This window comes from Heptranchias perlo, chromosome 14 (genome assembly GCF_035084215.1).
Source record: "Heptranchias perlo isolate sHepPer1 chromosome 14, sHepPer1.hap1, whole genome shotgun sequence".
Classification (NCBI taxonomy): Eukaryota; Metazoa; Chordata; class Chondrichthyes; order Hexanchiformes; family Hexanchidae; genus Heptranchias; species Heptranchias perlo.
The window spans coordinates 65591243-65611891 of record NC_090338.1 but is presented as its reverse complement, the minus strand read 5'-3'; the positions used below and the strand labels follow the sequence as shown (position 1 = coordinate 65611891).

Sequence of the window (20649 nt, the reverse complement as noted above, 5' to 3'; positions counted from 1 at the left end):
CGCCCTTGTCTTAATCGTTTTTGAAACCTAGAAAAGAGCAGCTGCTCCAATGGGACTAGATAACAGTGGCATCTTCACTTCATTCCTATTGACCCCTCGCTTGTGCCGCATTCAAGGTCACATGCCTGTCGCTACTAGCTAACACCCCATAGTCATCCTTCTGTGCTGCATGATTCCATGGTTGTATGTCTAGCAAAATATAATAGTGTTGTTACATCGAGTTACACAGAAGCCTATAGCACAGTAACAGACCATTCGGTCCAACTGGTATATGCTGGAATTTATGCTCCACACGAGCCATATCCCTCCCTATTTCATCTAACCCTATCAGCATATCCTTCTATTCCTTTCTTCCTCATGTGCTTATTTAGCTTCCCCTTAAATGCATCTATGCTATTTGCCTCATGTATTCCTTGTGGTAGCGCATTCCACATCCTTACCACTCTTTGGATAAAGAAGTTTCTCCTGAATTCCCTATTGGATTTATTAGTGACTATCTTAAATTTATGATCTCTAGTTTTGGACTCCCCTACAAGTGGAAACATTTTCTCTACCCTAGCAAACTCTTTCATTATCTTAAATACCTCTATCAAAAAGAACACATTTAGAATTTGCTAAACTAGTGATTGGAGGGAGTCTTCCTGCTGTGTTTACGATGTTGGTAATATGTGGTAACAAGAGGAATCTAACCGCTTAATCTGTAATTACTTTTATAAATCCATTTCTAGTCAGATATAATCCAGTTTATATTGGTTTTAATCCCATACATCAAATATTACTAAGGGTTTGGCTGATTATGCTCACAGTGAGATGAATATCAAAAAAATCATGAATACAGTGTGCAAATCAGTGGCTACAGCTACTAAACAATATCCTTTTTGCGTTGCAGGGTGTGTTTCCAGCATCATTCGTTCATGTTAAAGAAGCTGTCATTGAGAAAAGAGGGTATGAATTAAAAATGAAATCTACTAACATCACTCTTTATCAAAGCCTTTTTTCAGCTGTCGCCTTAGTTGTTAATATGAAGCCACAATGTTGTAAACACTGCTGCTATTGCAAAGTGCTTATATAACAGTGTACCATATTAACTTGCATATAGGTTGCATTTGCATACGTTTGGGGTGCTACCTATATATTGAGGTGGCTTATATGCACGTCAGTGATTAGAAAGTTTCAGGTCGTTTCTGGGAGGTGCAATGAGCAATCACACTCTTCTTTACCTCTGGGACCCAGGTGTGGATCCAGCCTATACTGATGGGCTGAAAGTTCCCACTGTCTGCTGGCTATAAGGGTTCCAATTTGAAATGAGTTTGGGCAGTCTCCATCCAGCTGCTAATACATGGAAACCCACAGTATCAAACTATTCAGCACTGGACAACAGAAATGCTGTTTGTGGCAATAAACTTGTGCCTAGTTTAGCACCTTGCTTTGACGACGTGCCAACTAATGCTAACTAAGGTGTCAGCCTTGACCTTTTTAGTGTCGGCTGTGGCTCAGTGGTAGCACTCTCACTTCTGAGTCAGAAAGTCACAGGTTCAAGTCCCATTCCAGATCCTTAAGCATATGATCACGTACTGAGGGAGTGCTGCACTGTCGGAGGTGCTGTTTCCCACTTGAGACGTTAAACCAAGGCCCCGTCTGCCCTCTTAGGTGGGCATAAAAGATCCCATGGAAATATTCAAAGAAAAGCAGGGCAGTTCTCCCGATGTCCTGGTCAATACTTATCCCTCAAACAACATAATTAAAACACATTATCTGTTCATTTATCTCATTGTTGTTCGTGGGACCTTGCTGTGCACAAATTGGCTGCCACGTTTCCTACATTACAACAGTGACTACATTTCGAAAGTACTTAATTAGCTGTAAGGTGCTTTGGGATGAGCACTGGTCATGAAAGGCGCTATAGAAACAATAGCTGTTTATCTTATATTTTACTTTACCTAGAGGGTGGTGAGTATGTAGAACAAGCTAGCCAAGGAAACAGTGAAGGTGAAGGATGTCAGGAAATTGAAGAGGGAACTGAACAGATATTTGACAGAAAGAGAGATTGTGGGGTACGAAAGATGGAGCAGTGTATGGGATTTTTCACACTTTATGGCTGGCCAGTTGAATCTGGATGAACTCTCCTGGTCCTGTACATTCCTACATTCACTAAATTGAAAGCCTGATAACTAGTATCTTCCAGAAACAAAATCCATTTCCATTGTTATTTTCTTCATTTGTCCCTCCTCTTCTGAAGCCTTTAGTGTGGTGGCTTACTGGGATACAGCCACCGACTGCCCGCTCATACCTCACCCAAGATTCCTTATGAAAGGTCAAGATCATGCTCCAGGATATCACCAAGGTGAAAGGTCAAGGTCATGCCGCAGGACATCACCAAGGTGAAAAGTCATGGTCCTGCTGCAGGACATCACCAAAGTGAAAGGTCAAGGTCATGATGCAAGACATTGCCAAGCTTGAAAAAGGTGGAGATGAGATGTGAAGATATTATGATTTGATAATGACAAGGTTCTAAAAGCCTGTAGATTGTCAGAGAATAAAAGGCTGATGGAGGTATGGAATCCCACAGTTTGGAGTTTCTGGGAAAGAATGAGATCAAAAATAAGGGGAACGTTCCGAGAAGCACTGGCCATTGAAGTGTTTATAAAATAGAGGGAGGCAAGAAGGGTTGTGATGGAACGAGACAGGTTGGAGATTAGAACTGAGACAGGAAATGCCTATTAGCAAGTTTTTCCTTATATCTTGTCGAGCGGGTGGGAGAAGCATCAGAAAAGCCTTTCTATGTATGGAAATAGTATTCAATTGTGGACAGACTTGGGCTTCATAGAGAGTGGCTGAGGGTAAAAAAATGACACTAAAGAGGAAATCAGACTTCTTGAAGGTACCTTCAACAGTGGAGGAGATGGGGAGTTCCAGTTAAAGAGAATTGAGAACTCCCGCTGCGATCCACCTCCCCCCCCCCCCTAATCCAAAGCCCCCCCGATCTTGCCTTCTCCAACTCGCGATTTCCGCCGGCCGTGATCTCTCCCTCCTTCCTCTCTGCTCCTCGGCTGCGGCGATCCAGCGTAACAGCCAGCCTTGAAATGAAGACGAAAAGATTCAAATGAGGTCCTGCCGTTAACTTGGGCAGGACCTCTGCTACAATGCCCCCCACCCCACCCCCATCCCCCATTTCCTCCCCGCCTCCCCGTAAATATCGGGGTCTGAGTCTTTGATGCACTGAGAGAAAAAGAAAAATCACTGACTCTTCCAAGGTCAGGAGATCAATATGTGGTGATTGAGCTATTGTGCTGTGAGAGGACTCGAGGTTATGTTCACAGAGAGTATGTGACCGGAATCACTTTGAAGGATGAAGAGTGGAGTGATCACCAAGAGAGTGGATAGGGTTGGATAACGAGTGGGGAAGACCATTGACGTGAAGGAGGAACAGGGTTGGAACACTGGTAAAAGTGTTGGAAGATAAGCCACTAACTGCAGCACAGAGTGTGATTTGAGATGAAGCTGAATGGTCCTGAAGACAGGTTTAGTAGGGGATCACACAATAGTAACTTGTTTAGAAGTGCATCAGGCCAGGCCCTGCCCAAGTCTTTGTAGATGTTGAAGGATGTTGCATGCCATAGGCTTGAGAACCTCAAGCAGTTCACAGAAGGGCCTCATGTCGAGTACTAAACCTCCCTCATGCCCGAGCACTCTATAAACAGCATCCAGTGGCATTGTCTATTATTAGCAATTTAAAACTAATGGGGCAATTTGTTAAATTTATTAAAGAGAGTTGAAAGATTACAGTAGAAAATAAGATACAGGAAGCAATGAGAAAATGCTGAGAATTCACAGTCCTTTCAAGAATTGTTACCTTTCCAGTAAAATCCATCAAAGGTTCTCAGCCTTATTTAAGACAAATAAGACATTTGATTTATTTATGAAACAAAAACAGAATAAGCTGGAAACACTCAGCAGATCAGGCAGCATCTGTGGAGAGAACAGACAAGGCGTTTAGTGGATGGACCATTCCTCAGAACTTTTTCTTTTGGATTACCAGCATCTGCAGTATTTTAACTTATTAGCCTGGTCCCTAAAAAAAAAATTAAGTAACACTCTTTCTAATTGGCACAATTAGCTTTTGTATGGATTTTGAAACTACAGCGCTAACTTTAAAAAAAAACACATACATTTAAGGGGAAGCTAGATAAGTACATAAGGGAGAAAGAAATCGAAGGATATGCTGATAGGATTAGATGAAGAGGGGAAGGAGGAGGCTCGTGTGGAGCATAAACACCAGCACAGACCAGTTAGGCTGTGTGGCCCGTTCCTGTGCTGTAAATTCTATGTAATCTATGTAATTCCCTGTGGAAGCAGAATTCTTTGTGCTCATGTCGGTTGATTAATTCAGTTAATTTTGTGTAGTGGTTTAAAAAATGAAAATTGACAACAACAGATGGTTAAATCTGCAGCTGCAGTCACACGATATCCATCTCTGCATATTCACCAGGTGATGTGTTTTCTTTCAGAAACAGGGAGAATGTTGTCTCTGCTGAAATGCCATTGGTGCAGGAGGTCACCACCACACTGCGAGAGTGGGGCGTTATCTGGAAGCAGCTTTATACGGTAAGGAGTTGCCACAATTATTCTGTCAGTCGGCTTTTGTTTTAAGAAAGTGTTTGGTCAACTTTCACCAAATGGCACGGTGACAATGCTGCAGCTTCCTTTCACCTCTGGATTGGGGTTGGATGAAGCCCACACTGCTGGGATGAAGTTCTCCTTACTGGTGATTAAGGGTCTGACTGGGTAGCCTGAACCCCAAATCCTAGGAGGCACGACTGACAAATTGGCACTTCTTGGCTCAAGACTAGATTTTCTCACACAGAGAAGACACAATGATGGCTGGTGTGGGAATTGGAAAAATTCAGACCGACACACCAGTGGGCATGTTTCTGAGGTTCAGATTGAGCTAAATCGCTAGTTCATGTTATAGCTGGTCTGGGAGTTCTTGATGCTGGGCTTAAAAACTTGTTCCATTGCCTAGCACTTGGGAAGGACAGGAAAATCTTGAGTTTAAAGAGATATACAAGATAATAAATGGTATGGAAAAGGTAAATCTAGAACACAACTTCAAATTAAAGGGTGACTGTAGCACAATGCATAGATTTAAAACTAGCGAAAGAAGGATTTAGGACTGACATGAAGAGTTTTATTTATTTATTTGTTCATTGTTGGCAAAGCTGCGTTTATTGCCGGTCTCTAGTTGCTCTGAGAAGGTGGTGGTGGGTCTTTTCCTTGAACCACTGCAGTCCTTGCGGTGATGTGCTCCCAATATGGTGTTAGATATGGAATTCCAGAATATTGACCCAGTGATGATGAAGGAGCAGCAAAAAAGTTGGGGTAGTGTGTGACTTGGAGGGGGAACTTGGAGGTGATGGTGTTCCCACAACATTGTCTTTCTCTGGTAGAGGTCACATCCAACCCCAATCCAGAGGTGAAAGGAGACTGCAGCATTATCACCTTGGTAAGTTGCTGCAGCCACAGTTCGCCGGTGGCGGAGGAGGTAGACATTAGGTCCAGTGGTAGAGGTACCGATTAAGCAAACTGTGCTGTCTTGGGATGATAGTAAGCTTCTTGAGTGTTGTAGCTGCACCCATTCGGGTGAGAGTTGAGTCTTCCATCACACTGCTGACTTGAACCTTGTCGTTGGTGGAGAGGCTTTGAGGGTTCAGGAGGTGAGCTACCCTTTGCAGAGTGTCCAGTCTCTGCCCCACTCTTGTAACCACAGTGTTGCTATGGCTGATCAAGTTCAGCTTCTGGTCAATGGTGAGCTCCAAGATATTGATGGTGGTGACTCAGTGATAGTAATGCAATTGAAGCTCAGTGGGAGATAGCTGGACTTTCTCTTGCTTGAGACAGTTGTTACCTGGCACTTATACGGGGTTACCCGCCACTTGTCAGCCCAAGCCTGGACGTTATCCAGGTCCTGCTGTAAGCTGGAATGGGCTGCTTCACCACCCACCGCAGTGGCCGCGAGGCACCTCCCACCGCAGTGGCCGCGAGGCACCTCCCATCGCAGTCATCGTGAGACACTCCTGACACCATGATCATGGCTTCCTGTAAGGAAACCTGAAGGAAAAGTTAGCAGGACTGTTCTCACACACCTTCCAATGGGTTATTACAAGCCAGCAGCAGCACAGGTCTCTGTGCAAGTTGCCTCCCCATCACTACAGTAAAGCCTTGACATTTAGTGTGGGTGGAGGGGGTTGAAACTGTGAAAATATCAACCATAAATGGGGAAAGGGGGATAAAAACAAATAATTCGTGACTTCGACAATGAGACAAAATCATCGCAAATTCTCAAGCAGTTTTGTTTTACAATGAACTGCACGACTTTTAAACGGATATTTTAGAAGGCGGCATCCTGCAGGGATTGTAGCGTATGTTGGGAATTGGGCCGGATCTTGACAGTCTTCCTCACCACTCAAGCCTTGCCGGGCAGTTTTAGCTGGACCTGCTCCTGCAACAAACCCTCTCAAAACCCAGTGCCAGTGTCACTGTGTTGGTTGCCAGGGCATGCTCACCCTACAGCAGATGCTGCATGTGCAGCAGTGCAAACCTTTTATTTAGGTGCACTGTCAGCTGTGATGCTGAGCCACACTGTCTAGGGAGGTCCCAGGTTTGATTCTCAGGGTGCACCGAGTATGTGGTCTCAGCTGGGGCAGCAGCAGTCGGCATGAATGCCCCTGGTCTAGGGGTAAGGGAATGAAATCAGGGCTCCTGCTCCCGATCGCTATCCACTGACCCACGCCAGAGAGTGCGTCCAGGCGGGCTGGGGTGTTCGCTATGGCCAAACAGCCAGCTGACTGTCACTATCTAGGATCAGACATCTTGCACAAATTACCCGGAGAGTGATTAGAATGTGGAACTCGCCACCACAAGGAGCGGTTGAGGCGATTAGCATAGATTCATTTAAGGGGAAGCTAGATAAACACATGAGGGAGAAAGGAATAGAAGGTTATGCTGATAGGGTTAGATAAAGAAAGGTGGGAGGAGGCTCATGTGGAGCATAAACACCGGCATGGACCATTTGAGCCGGATGGCCTGTTTGTGTGCTGTACATTCTATGTAATTCTATGTACACGAGAGCTACAGATGGTTGCTATGTAGTGTCATGAATCAGCTCCTTCAAGACAGGAGGGATGAAAACCGATGCTGGCAATGTGAAGACAGATTGAACTGCGTTCCAACCAACTCCACATACAATCTGCTGAATGATTTTCTTTTTGTATTTTGTTCTGTGTTTGGCGTTTAAAGTTCTCTCATCTGTGAAGGTTATTCCTCTTTAATCATCGCTAAAGTGTCGGCCTTGCTGGCTTGTCACATTCGTTTTTCTAGGGAAAGTGAAATGCAGTAATCCCTCTATCTACTGTTCTCACTGGGAGCTGTGCTAAAACATGTGGGTTGCCTTGCAGGGAGCGTTCCACGTGCTTCCTCGGTCAATCAGTGGGGTTTGGCTCTTTAATTCACAGCCACTGACCATGCTGGCTTCTGGTTAGAGGTGGTGCTGTCAAAACCAATTCTTCTTTGTAGCATTCTAAGATTGTGTGGTCAAACCCCATTCTCCGAGGTTGGCCCAAAGACGTATTGCACCACAGACCATAGAATGTGAGCTCTTGGCCTGAGTTCGCTGTATTAACAGCTCATCTCACAGAGCATCAATGGGTTTCCTGAATTACAATGATTGTTAGAACTGGAGAAAAAAATTGTTTGAAAGGATTGACCGGATGAAAGTTTGGGTCTAGTGCGTCCAATCAGGGACAATTCAAGGCTCTGTTTAACTCAGTACTTTCGACAGCCCAGATAAATTCACTCTCGAAGGATGACTGACAGACACCTGGGCGTCGATTTTAACCCTCATCAGGTTTTGGGTGGGCAGGTGAGTGGAAAACCTCACAGGCCTAGATTTGAGGCCCAGAGTATTTTAACTCCTGGGCCTCATCTGCTTGGTGCCAATCAGCTGCCCTCCGAAATGGGCGCGTATCAGCAGCTGGCCAGCAGGCGGGAGTGAAAGTTCAGGCGATCAGAGGCCACGGGAGAGTCACACGGGAGGGAAAGGTGGGGGGGAGTCTGGAGCCCAGAGGAGCACTCCTGTTCCTTCCGGCCTCACAAAGGAAAGTTTTTCACTTACGATGGAGGGCCTCTTCATCCTTGTTGACCTGCCTTCACCTGGCGGGAAAGCCGCAGCAGCTCAGGTTAAAATCCAACCAGGGTGCCGTTGACGTTAAGGGATGCCGATTTGCATTAATTCATGACGCTCCGGCCTGCGCCTCAGCCACTGACCCGCAGTGAGCAGTTAAAATGTAGCCAGCGGAATTGTGCAGTAAGGAAGAACGCTCCATTTTAAAAGCCCCCCTCCTGCCTTGTTCCTGCTGGACAGGGTAGCTTAAAATCAGTCCTCAAGTCTATTCTATGCACTTAATAAACCCCAATAGTGGGGATAGGACGTCAGGGAGAGCAGCTATAATAGATAGTGCTAATTGATAATGGTGAGGTACCTGCTCTGCATAAAAGAAACAGATCAGATTAAAGACTGTTTACAGCAAGCTAAAAGGATGAGAAGGATCAAGTTAAATATTGCTTTCCAATTTTGGTCTCCATAGAAATTGAGAGAAAAATTATTTTGACCTTGTGTAACCATAACATTGATATTAATTTGAGTCCAGAACACTACATACAGGAAACGTCAAGGATGTGCCCAGAACGCATCATCCTGGATTGCTTTAATCTGCTGGTTACCTGTGGAATTTTGAATACTTAACGCACTTGCCTCTCATACGATGGCAGATGTGTGTCAGCACGTAAATCCCTGGTCTTGGAGCCACAGATATTGCCCATTCCACAGCTGGACTGACAAACCTTGGGATATTTGTACCAATTAAGTGGCTGCTGAGCTACTGGAGAAGTCACTGTGATTGACTGTTAGTTTGTAGTGGCTAATTAATTGCATTCTTACGTCTCAAAATGGCGTGTTCCCATGATGCTGTTAACAGGTCGTTAATGACAAAGAGAAACGATCCTTTCTCCTATTTTTTACGAACGCTTGGTGCCATTTGAGGCCAGATTTGTATTGTAGGCCCATGCACAGTAGGAACTGAGTTGAAACTGCCCAGACTCATTTCACATAAATCTCCTCCAGGCAACTTGATCTTTGTGCAATCTATTTTTTTTAATAACTTCTCTGATTTAAAGTTCTAAATTTGCAGAGAAAGAGATCAGCAATGACACCATTTGATCACCACACACACCTCTAGTTACAGACTGTTCCAGTCACCCAATGACAGGCAACTTATTATAGTTTATAGACAATATAAAATCTTGAGCGGAGACAATGCTTGGAGTTGAGAAGATCAATTTTTAAAAATTTGTTCTCAGGATGTGGACATCGCTGACAGGGCCCGCATTTATTGCCCATCCTTAGTTGCCCTTGAGAAGGTGGCGATGCAACTGAGTGTCTTGCTAGGCCACTTCAGAGGGCAGTTGCTGTGTGACTGGAGTCACATATAGGCCAGACCGGTTAAAAACGGCGGGTTTCCTTCCCAAAAGGACATTAGCGAACCAATTGGATTTGTAAAATAATCTGACAGCCTCATGGTCACTTTTACTGATACCAGCTTTTTATTTCCAAAAAAAAATTCAAGTTCTCAGCCACGTTGGGATTTGAACTCATGTTTTATTGATATCTTAGCCCAAGCCTTTGGATTACTGGTCCAGTAACATAACCACTACACTATGATACCCACTACAGTTGATCTTTATCTCAACCCAGTTCCTAGAGGACGTGGGCCCATAGCAGAAAACTGACTCTTATTCAGCAATTCCATTTGCAGAGGCCATGGGATGGCTGGAGTGAGGATCGGAGAAATGCCACACGGGTGCAGTAAGGGGGAGCTGTTCCAAGGTTAGGACTGAGGCACATTGTTAGGGCAGAACGATGTGTTACCGGGCCTCGTGTTCCAAGGACCCCGCATTTACCCGTTACTTTTCTTTAACCCAGGCTAGTAAGAAGAACAAGTTCAAGCAGGTCCGCTCCATGATGTTCGATTTGATGGAATGGCGATCGCAGCTACTTTCCGGAACGCTGCCCAAGGATGAACTGAAGGAACTAAAGCAGAAAGTCACTTCCAGAATAGATTATGGGAACAGGTAAGGAGAAAGAAGCTCGCTGTCAACGGGGCTGATGGACCCACAATTGCTGTGTGCGATCCCTAATGTACGCATTTTTACCCCCCTCCCCCTCGGCAACAGACAGATCTGCCCGTTCCTGGGCGTATTGGACGAGATGGACGCAACAAATGCAGGACAATCGGGCAGGCTCCGTTATTGCCTTGTGCTGCTCCCCGGTCTTACTCTCCTGGGTTTGCTGTGCCCAATACACCCAGGTGCAGGAACAGGAAAATCTGTCCCAGAAATTTGCAACGTTATTTCCTGAAGGTCAAATCAGGTTAGGTCACAATTTATATCCCAAAGTAAAATGGCACAAGCAGTCGGTTGCTACTTGTGATAAAAGAAAGAGTCATCTTTTTTCAAACCCAATTACAGAATTCGATAGGCCTTGTTGTCTGATGAGCAATCCTTCACTTGCCTTTAGCCTCCTTTCTTTCCGCTGCAACTTATAAGAACATAAGAAATAGGAGCAGGGGCCACATGGCCCTTCGAGCCTGCTCCACCATTCAATCAGATCATGGCTAACCTTCGACCTCAACTCCACTTTCCTGCCCGATCCCCATATCCCTTTATTCCCCTAGATTCCAGAAATCTGTCTATCTCAGCCTTGAATATATTCAACTACTCAGCATCCACAGCTCTCTGGGGTGGAGAATTCCAAAGATTCACAATCCTCTGAGCGAAGAAATTCCTCCTCATCTCAGTCTGAAATGGCCGACCCCTTATTCTGTCCCTAGTTCTAGACTCTCCAACCATGGGAAACAACCTCTCAGCATCTACTCTGTCAAGCCCCCTCATAATCTTATATGTTTCAATTAGATCACCCCTCTCATTCTTCTAAACTCCAATGAGTATAGGCCCATTCTACTCAACCTTGCCTCATAGGAGAACCCTCGCATCCCAGGAATTAATCTTTTTTTTCATTCGTTCATGGGATTTGGGCGCCACTGGCAAGGCCAACATTTATTGCCCAACCCTAATTGCCCTTGAGAAGGTGCTGGTGAGCCGCCTTCTTGAACCGCTGACAACTGAGTGGCTTGCTAGGCTATTTCAGAGGGCGATTAAGAATCAACCACATTGCTGTGAGTCTGGAGCCACATATAGGCCAGATCAGGTAAGGACAGCAGGTTTCCTTCCCAGGTTTCTAGTGAACCTTCGCTGTACCGTCTCTAGGGCAAGTATATCCTTCCTTAGATAAGGAGACCAAAACTGTACACAGTACTCTAGATGAGGTCTCACCAAAGCCCTGTGCAATTGTAGTAAGACTTTCTTACTCTTGTACTCCAACCCCCTTGCAATAAAGGCCAACATGCCATTTGCTTTTTAATTGCTTGCTGTACCTGCATGCTAACTTTTTGTGTTTCTTGTACGAGGACACCCAAGTCTCTCTGAACACCAACATTTAATAGTTTCTCACCATTTAAAAAAATTCTGTTTTTCTACTCTTCCTATCAAAGTGAATAACCTCACATTTCCCCACATTATACTCCATCTGCCACCTTCTTGCCCACTCATTTAACCTGTCTATATCCCTTTGCAGACTCTTTGTGTCCTCCTCACAGATTACTTTCCCACCTAGCTTTGCATCGTCAGCAAACTTGGATACATTACACTTGGTCCCTTCATCTAAGTCATTAATGTAGATTGTAAATACCTGAGGCCCAAGCACTGATCCTTGCGGCACCCCACTAGTTACAGCCTGACAACCAGAAAATGACCCGTTTATTCCTACTCTCTGTTTTCTGTCCATTATCCAATCCTCTATCCATGATAATATGTTACCTCCAATCCCATGAGCCCTTATCTTGTGTAACAGCCTTTTATGTGGCACCTTATCGAATGCTTTTTGAAAATTCAAATACACGATATCCACTGGTTCCCCTTTATCTGCCCTGCTAGATACATTCTCAAAAAACGCGAATAAGTTTGTCAAACACGATTTCCCTTTCATAAAACCATGTTGGCTCTGGCTAATCATATTGTGATTTTCTAAGTGCCCTGTTACCACTTCCTTAATAATGGATTCCAGCATTTTCCCGACGACAAATGTCAGGCTAACTGGCCTGTAGTTCCCTGTTTTCTCCCTTCCCTCCTTTCTTGAATAGCAGGTCATATCCTACCTTCCAATCCGCTGGGACCATTCTAGAATCTAGGGAATTTTGGAAGATCATAACCACTGCATCCACTACCTCTGCAGCCATCTCTTTTAGAACCCTCTGTGCAGGCCATCAGGTCCAGGGGATTTATCAGCTTTTAGTCCCTTAAGTTTCTCAGGTACTTTTTCTCTACTGACATTAATTACTTTAAGTTCCTCACTCTCATTAGGTCCTTGGTTCCCCACTATTTCTGGTATGTTTTTTGAGTCTTCTACTTGAAGACAGATACAAAATATTTATTTATATACTTTCCTTGTGTCTCTAACTTGTTGCTACCACTTTAGCCAATGTTCCTCTCACGCTCCTCCTTAGCTCCAAATATACCATCTTTGACCCTTTTCCCCTCCCTGTGCCTCTCTGCGTTGAAATCAATACTCATTCATTCTTTCCAAGCACCTCAAATTCTGGAAGCCCTCACCTCTCTCAGTCTATCCTTCCTGCTACAATACATAGGATCTGAACACCCAAGCTTGGCATCACCTGACCACTTCTTGTTTTACCTGATTTTCTGTCCTACTGTTTTCAACGTTGGTGGTGCTCTGTATGATGAAGCTAGGCTCTGATGAAGTTCGTATACTGGAGCCATTTTGCCAACTGACAATGGCTTTGATTCCAATTACATGAAGTTACTCTGCACTTTTAAACTTGCTGTCGATTATTTTAGTGGTTGCTTTCTTATTTCAATGACAGGTTCCATGGGTTATACAATGCAAAGACAGAGAGTATAGAATCATAGAAGGTTATAGCATGGAGGGAGGCCTTTCAGCCCATCGAGTTCGCGCCGGCACTATGCATGAACAATCCAGCTAGTCCCACTGCCCCGCCCTATCCCCGTAGCCCTGCATATTTTTTTGTTTCAAACACTTATCCAGTTCCCTTTTGAAGGCCATGATTGAATCTGCCTTCACCACCCCCTCGAGCAGTGCATTCCAGATCCTGACCATTCGCTGTGTAAAAATGTTTTTCCTCATGTCATCCTTGGTTCTTTTGCCAATCACCTTAAATCTATGCCCTCTGGTTCTTGACCCTTCCGCCAATGGGACCAGTTTCTCTCTATCAACTCTGTCTAGACCCTTCATGATTTTGAATACCTCTATCAAATCTCCTCTCAACCTTCTCTGTTCCAAGAAGAACAATCCCAGCTTCTCCAGTCTATCCACATAATTAAAGTCCCTCATCCCTAGAATCATTCTAGTAAATCTCCTTTGCACCCACTCTAAGGCCTTCACATCCTTCCTAAATTGCGGTGCCCAGAACTGGACACAATACTCCAGTTGTGGCTGAACTAGTGTTTTATAAAGGTTCATCATGACTTCCTTGCTTTTGTACTCGATGCTTCTATTTGTAAAGCCCAGGACCCCGTATGTTTTTTTAACCGCTTTCTCAACCTACCCTGCCACCTTCAATGATTTATGCACATAGACCCCCAGATCCTTCTGTTCCTTCACCCCTTTTAGAATTGTGCCCTCCAGTTTATATTGCCTCTCCTCATTTTTCCTACCGAAATGCATCACCTCGCATTTTTCTGCGTTAAACTTCACCTGCCTCATGTCCGCCCATGCCACCAGCCTGTCTGTATCCTCTTGAAGTCTATCACTATCCTCACTGTTCACTACCCTTCCAAGTTTTGTGTCATCCGCAAATTTTGAAATTGTGCCCTGTACTCCCAAGTCCGAGTCATTAATATATTTCAAGAAAACAGTGGTGCCAGCACCGACCCCTGGGGAACACCACTGTACACCTTCCTCCAGTCCGAAAAACAACCGTTCACCACTACTCTCTGCTTCCTGTCATTTAGCCAATTCTGTATCCATGTTGCTATTGCCTCCTTTACTCCATGGGCGACAATCTTAATAGCAAGCCTACCATGTGGCACTTTATCAAACACTTTTTGAAAATCCGTATGCACCACATCAACTGCATTACCCTCAGCTACCCTCTCTGTTACCTCATCAAAAAACTCTATCAGGTTAGTTAAACATAGTACTTTGCTATCTGACATTGTCACCAAATATTCCAACATTTGCACAAATTCTATAACCTGGTTAATAAACTAGTCGTTCAAATTAGTCAGTAAAGAAATTTTATTCTTTACAGGATGCTGAGAAATCATGGAGAGAAGCCCTTTAGTAGGCAACGGGCTTTATTTATACACAAGATGGGTTTGGATGCAGAAGGCATCCCTGATACCTGAATAGCCTGCCAAGAACTGGGCGGTGCAGTGAGTTAGACATTGGCCTTTCACCTCTGGGACCTGGGTTCAAATTCAGCCCAGACTGACACAATGAAAGTCTCTTCTGTCTGCTGGTTGTAATAAGTGTGCAATAAGTTGGAAAGTCTCAATTCAGTTCCTAGTGAGTGTGCCCCGACAGCACAAAACTGCCCCTAACCCAGTACTAGATTAGCAATCACGCTCAGAGAGGTTCCAGGATGGCTGTTGTGGGACATGGGAAATATTAGAGGAATTAGGGAATGCTTCTCTGAAGCTTGGGCTGAGACACATTGCTGGCACTGAGTAGTGGGAGCTTTCCTCTGCCCCTAACTGTGCTACACACCACCTGGGAGTGCTTGATGCTGACAGTGGGTGCCTGAAATGTGAAGACTTCCATTCCCCAGCACTAACATCCTTCATCTTGACACGCGCCAAATTAAAAAAAAATAGCCAGCATCTCTCCTTCCAATTCATAGTGAGCCCTCACCTCCTGGAAGTCTGTAGATGCTGAGTGAGTCCTCCTGCCCCCTCCCAGTAATGATGTGGAGATGCCGGTGATGGACTGGGGTGGACAAGTGTAAGGAATCTTACAACACCAGGTTATAGTCCAACAGTTTTATTTGAAATGTAAGTGTTGTAAGATTCCTTACATTTGCCCTCCCAGTAAAGTAGCTTGACGATAATCGGGGTAATTTTCACTTGACCACTTGGGCGTTAAACTGGCAGAGCAGATTACACGCCTATTATAGACATTTTCCAATTTTTATTTCCTTTCTATAACGGGCGGGCGATCCGCTCCACTAGATCACCGCCCAGGCGGTGAGGGTGAAAATGAAAGCCTTCAGCACCTCGCTCGCCCATGAAGAACGGCCACTTGGGTGAGGAGCCAGGGGGGTTATCAATGCCTGTAGCACCTGGAATAAGAGCCAAGTATGCAGCAGAGAATTAAGAGGAAAAATGGAGAAGGAACAAAAAAAAATTAACTTCCTTTCTTCTTAATCAGATCCTAACAACTATTTACCTTCTCCGCAGGATACTTGAACTTGACCTTGTTGTTAGAGATGAGAATGGCAACATTATGGACCCAGACAAAACCAGTGTCATTAGTTTATTCCATGCTCACGAGATGGCCACGAAACAGATCTCCGAGCGGATAAAGGAAGAAATGGTATTTATTGGTATTTTTTTCCTCTACTTACTGAGGAGTTAGAGTGCATGTAGGATATCATAACTTGCCTATCACTGGGTGACGCGGAGCGTGCCTCCTGCCAATGAACCACAAAATGGTCTGGTCAAGTGATCACAGACCTGGGCTGTCCAAACGGTTGAAGGAACATGGGAACAGGGATTAGGACTATTTGCTAACAAATGGATGGTAACCGCCAACAGGGACTGGTTGGGCCGAATGACCCGTTTCCATGTCATAACTTCTGTCCTCTCAGCGGAGGATGATCACATGGTTGTATGTTGGGGGATGGGAGAGCAACGAGAGAGAGAGAGAGAGAGAGAGCAAGCAATAATAAAAAGGAGACCTTAATTTACTTTGTGTATTGGAGCTCCCATCTGTGTTAATAGTGCTTCAATGCCGTGTGGTTTGATACAGTAACACACTTTCGCTCGCACACCTAAAACAAGGAGAGTAAATACCTCGAATTTACGTCAATGCACAGACCTGGTGTTAATGACTTTTCATTTGTTTGTTAAGCAACAATTAATGCGGAACGCGAAAATCTTCTCCATATTTGCTTCACTTGCATGTCGTGGCAAGTTCTTCTATTTGAAACTGGTGTTAAAGGCCCAAGGGAACTGAGAGAGTGGCAGCTGTGAGCAAACCAGGATATTGCCTAAAGGACGAGTCTTTCAGTGAACTCTGCAGCACGATTGTTGGATCAAGTCTGATAGTGTCTGGAAGTAAACTGATTCAGAGAACAAACAAAATCGAAATAATTAGGGATTGTAATAGTTTATTCTTAATATATCCATAATATGTTGAAAGTCTTGCTTCTAACACGACCTTCCTGTCTGTCATACTGACTTCTTGCTGCCGTTGTACTTTCACTATCACACTTAGTTGGCTTGCTGAGGTGTCAGCCTTGCCTTCGTGGTTGCACTCTTGCTAATGCTGCCTGTAGAGCTCCTGTCTCAGATGGTCTATCAAGAGAGAATAAAAAATCATACAGGATCCTTGACTTTATAAATAGGCATTGAATACAACAGCTAGGAGGTTATGCTAAGCCTTTATAAAACACTGGTTAGGCTCCATCTGGAGTATTGTGTCCAACTCTGGCCACCACACTTTAGGAAGGGTGTCAAGGCCTTAGAGACGGTGCAGAGGAGATTTACTAGAATGTTACCAGGGATGAAAGACTTCAGTTATGTGGAGAGACTGGAGAAACTGGGATTGTTCCCTTCAGAGCAGAGAAGGTTAAGGGGAGGCTGAACACCAACTCACCTACAGCTCCTCTATGACCTCACCACCGAACATCAAGCCATAGTTTCTCAGACCGTCACTGACCTCATCTCCTCTGGAGATCTTCTCCCACCTCGGCCTCCAACCTCATAGTCCCCCAACCCCATACAGCCCGCTTCTGCCTCCTTCCCAAGATCCAGAAACAGGACTGCCCTGGTAGACCCATCGTTTCAGCCTGTTCTTGCCCCATGGAACTTATTTCTTCGTATCTCGACTCTTTTTTCTCCCCTTGTCCCGTCTACATCCATGACTCTTCCGCCATCCTCTGCCAATTTAACAGTTTCCAGTTTCCTGGCCCCAACCGTTTCCTTTTCACCATGGATGTCCAGTCTCTCTACACCTCCAACCCCCACCAGGATGGCCTGCGGGCCCTCCGCTTCTTCATTGAACGGAGGCCCAACCAGTCCCCTTCCACCACCACCCTCCTCCGCCTGGCTGAACTTGTTCTTACGTTGAACAACTTCTTCTTTGACTCCACTCATTCCCTCCAAATAAAAGGTGTTGCTATGGGAACCCGCATGGGTCCCAGCTGTGCTTGCCTTTTTGTGGGATTTGTGGAACATCCTTTGTTCCAGTCCTACTCAGGTCCCCTCCCTCACCTCACCTCTCACTAATGACTGTATCGGTGCCATTTCCTGCTCTCGCCCTGAACTGGAAAATTTCATCAACTTTGTTTCCAATTTCTACCCTTCCCTCGCCTTCACATGGTCCATCTCCGACTCTTTCCTTCCCTTCCTCGACTTCTCTATCTCCATTTCTCAGGATAGGCAGTCAACCAATATCTATTATAAGCCACCGACTCCCACAGCTACCTTGATTACACTTCCTCCCACCCCACTTCCTGTAAGGACTCTCTTCCATTATCCCAGTTTCTCCGTCTCTGTCGCATCTGTTCTGACGATGCCACCTTTCACACCAGTGCTTCCAATATGTCTTCCTTTTTCCTCAACCGAGGATTCCCCTCCACTGTAGTTGACAGGGCCCTCGACCGTGTCCGTCCCATTTCCCGCACTTCCGCCCTTACCCCTTCCCCTCCCTCCCACATCCATGATAGGGTCCCCCTTGTCCTCACCTTCCACTCCACCAGCCTCCACATTCAATGTATCATCCTCCGCCACTTCCACCACCTCCAGCGCGATCCCACCACCAAACACATCTTCCCCTCCCCTCCCTTTTCTGCATTCTGAAGGGACTGTTCCCTCCACGAAACCCCGGTCCACTCTTCCATCACCCCCAACCCCCGCTCTCCTCTCCATGGCACCTTACCATCTGAGCACAGGAGATGCAACACCTGCCCTTTCACCTCCTCCCTTCCCACCATCCAGGGGCCTAAACACTCCTTCCAGGTGAAACAGCGGTTTACTTGTACTTCTTTCAATTTAGTGTACTGTATTCGCTGCTCACAATGCGGTCTCCTCTACATCTGGGAGGCCAAACGCAGATTGGGTGATCGGATTGCTGAACACCTCCACTCAGTCTGCAAGGTGACTCTGACCTGGCGGTCGCTTGCCATTTTAATTCTTCGTCCCACTCCCACTCTGACCTCTCTGTCCTCGGCCTCCTACACCGTTCTAATGAAGCTCAACAGAAGCTTGAGGAACAGCACCTCATCTTTCAATTAGACACTTTATAACCTTCAGGCCTCAACATTGATTTCAATATCTTCAAATCATAACCATTACTCTCATTTTTTCGGACAGCAGGTGCTGGTAGTGGTTCTGCTGTTGTCCTCCAGACTCAACTTTTGTTTCTTTACTTGTCCCATTACCACCCTCCTTGCCTTGCACCTCATCCCCTTTGTCATTTAATCACTCCTGCCCCCCACCCTATCAGAGACCTTCCCTTTTGTTCTTTCCTCCCCTCCTCTTCTTCTCCCTTCCCCTTTCCCTGGCTCTGTAATTGCTTAAAAAGTGTTAAATCTTTAACTTCTTCCGGTCCTGACGAAAGGTCATCGACCTGAAACGTTAACTCTGTTTCTTTCTCCACAGATGTTGCCTGACTTGCTGAGTATTTCCAGCATTATATGTTTTTATTTCAGATTTCCAGCATCCACAGTATTTTGCTTAAGGTTAAGGGTGATTTAATAGAGATGTTCAAAATTTTGAGTTGATTTGATAAAGTAAATAAGGAGAAACTGTTTCCATTGGCAGGAGGGTCAGTAACCAGAGGACACAGACTTAAAATAATTGGCAAAAGAACCCGAGAGGAGATAAAGAGAAAGCTTTTTAATGCAGCGAGTTGTTATGATCTGGAATGCACTGCCTGATAGAGTTGTGGAAGCAGATTCAGTAGTAACTTTCAAAAGGGAATTGGATAAATACTTGAAAAGTAACAATTTACAGGGCTATGGGGAGTGGGACTATGTGATAGCTCTTCCAAAGAGCTGGCACAGGCACGAAGGGCCATATGGCCTCCTTCTGTAGTGTATGATTCTATAATAAGTGCCTGCCATGCTGGTTAGAAGGTACTTGTTGAAATGGGTGGTCCTAGCAACTGACCATCGTGACAGACCATGTCCTTGGCACAGGATGAAGACAAGAATTCAACCTGCTCCCGGGAGTCTTACACATAGATTTGTTTTTTTAAAATAGCCACTGGGCAAAGAATATAGAAGGAAATTGTAGCAAAACAAAAACATCCATTTGTGTGCTCCAAAACTAGGGGGCTGAGCAAAGCTGCTAAAGGACGGCAAGAGTAAATTTTCTACTCTGGCAATCCTGCACATGCCAGGAGTCCATAACAGAAAAATGCACATGTCAAGCCTTTGACTTTCTATCCGGGGGTCAGCTGTGGCTCGGTCAGTAGCACTCTTGCCCCTGAATCAGCAGGTTGTGGGTTCAAATTCCACTCGAGACTGGAACACAGAATCTAGGCTGACAATCTAGTGCAGTACTGAGGGAGCACTGCACTGTTGGAGGTGCTGTCTTTCAGATGAGATGTTAAACTGATGCCTGTAAAGGTCAGAAGTGAAACCTTCCCCAATGTGGAAACACTGCCATTTTATGACATTATATTCTATAAGTTATGTCCTAATGTTGGAACGGGCGAGATTGGAAGATACCATTGAGGTCCATCGAACTGATCACAAAGTTCATAAACTGACCATACGCTAGTCTATCTCTCAGTCCCTTCCATCACTTTCTCAGCATTGTTCATGCTGAATTGAGGAAGATCTAAGTTAAAACAGGAGAAAGAGTGCCTCTGGACACCAGACGAGACCAGGATCGGGCTGAGTTCTGATGCCTCCAGAGGTTGAAGTTGAATAACCTGCTAACACTCACTGCAGAGGCTCACGCATGATGAATGGTGCCTGGGTGTGAAACTGTGCCCAGCAAGAGTCAACAGTAATTTCAGGAGAGCAGAGCAGAAAACCCGATAGAACAAGAGGGGGAAATGGAGGGAGAGATTGCACAAGAGGGGGAAATGGAGGGAAAGACTACACAGGAGGGGGAAATGGAGGGAGAGACTCCGCGAGAGGGGGAAATGGAGGGAGAGACTCCACAGGAGGGGGAAATGGAGGGAAATACTCCACAGGAGGGGGAAATGGAGGGAGAGACTCCACAGGAGGGGGAAATGGAGGGAAATACTCCACAGGAGGGGGAAAT

The 20649-nt window shown here is 45.3% G+C and overlaps 1 protein-coding gene across 1 annotated transcript in view; it reads left to right on the top strand.

The window, feature by feature from the left end:
* LOC137332588 (dedicator of cytokinesis protein 2-like) overlaps nt 1–20649 on the top strand; it is a 555930-nt gene that overhangs the window by 55536 nt on the left and 479745 nt on the right. Inside the window, exons 4-7 of the mRNA XM_067996525.1 lie at nt 890–945; nt 4509–4605; nt 10037–10185; nt 15607–15742. Coding sequence (XP_067852626.1) covers nt 890–945; nt 4509–4605; nt 10037–10185; nt 15607–15742 — 438 coding nt within the window. The remainder of the gene's footprint in view (nt 1–889; nt 946–4508; nt 4606–10036; nt 10186–15606; nt 15743–20649) is intronic.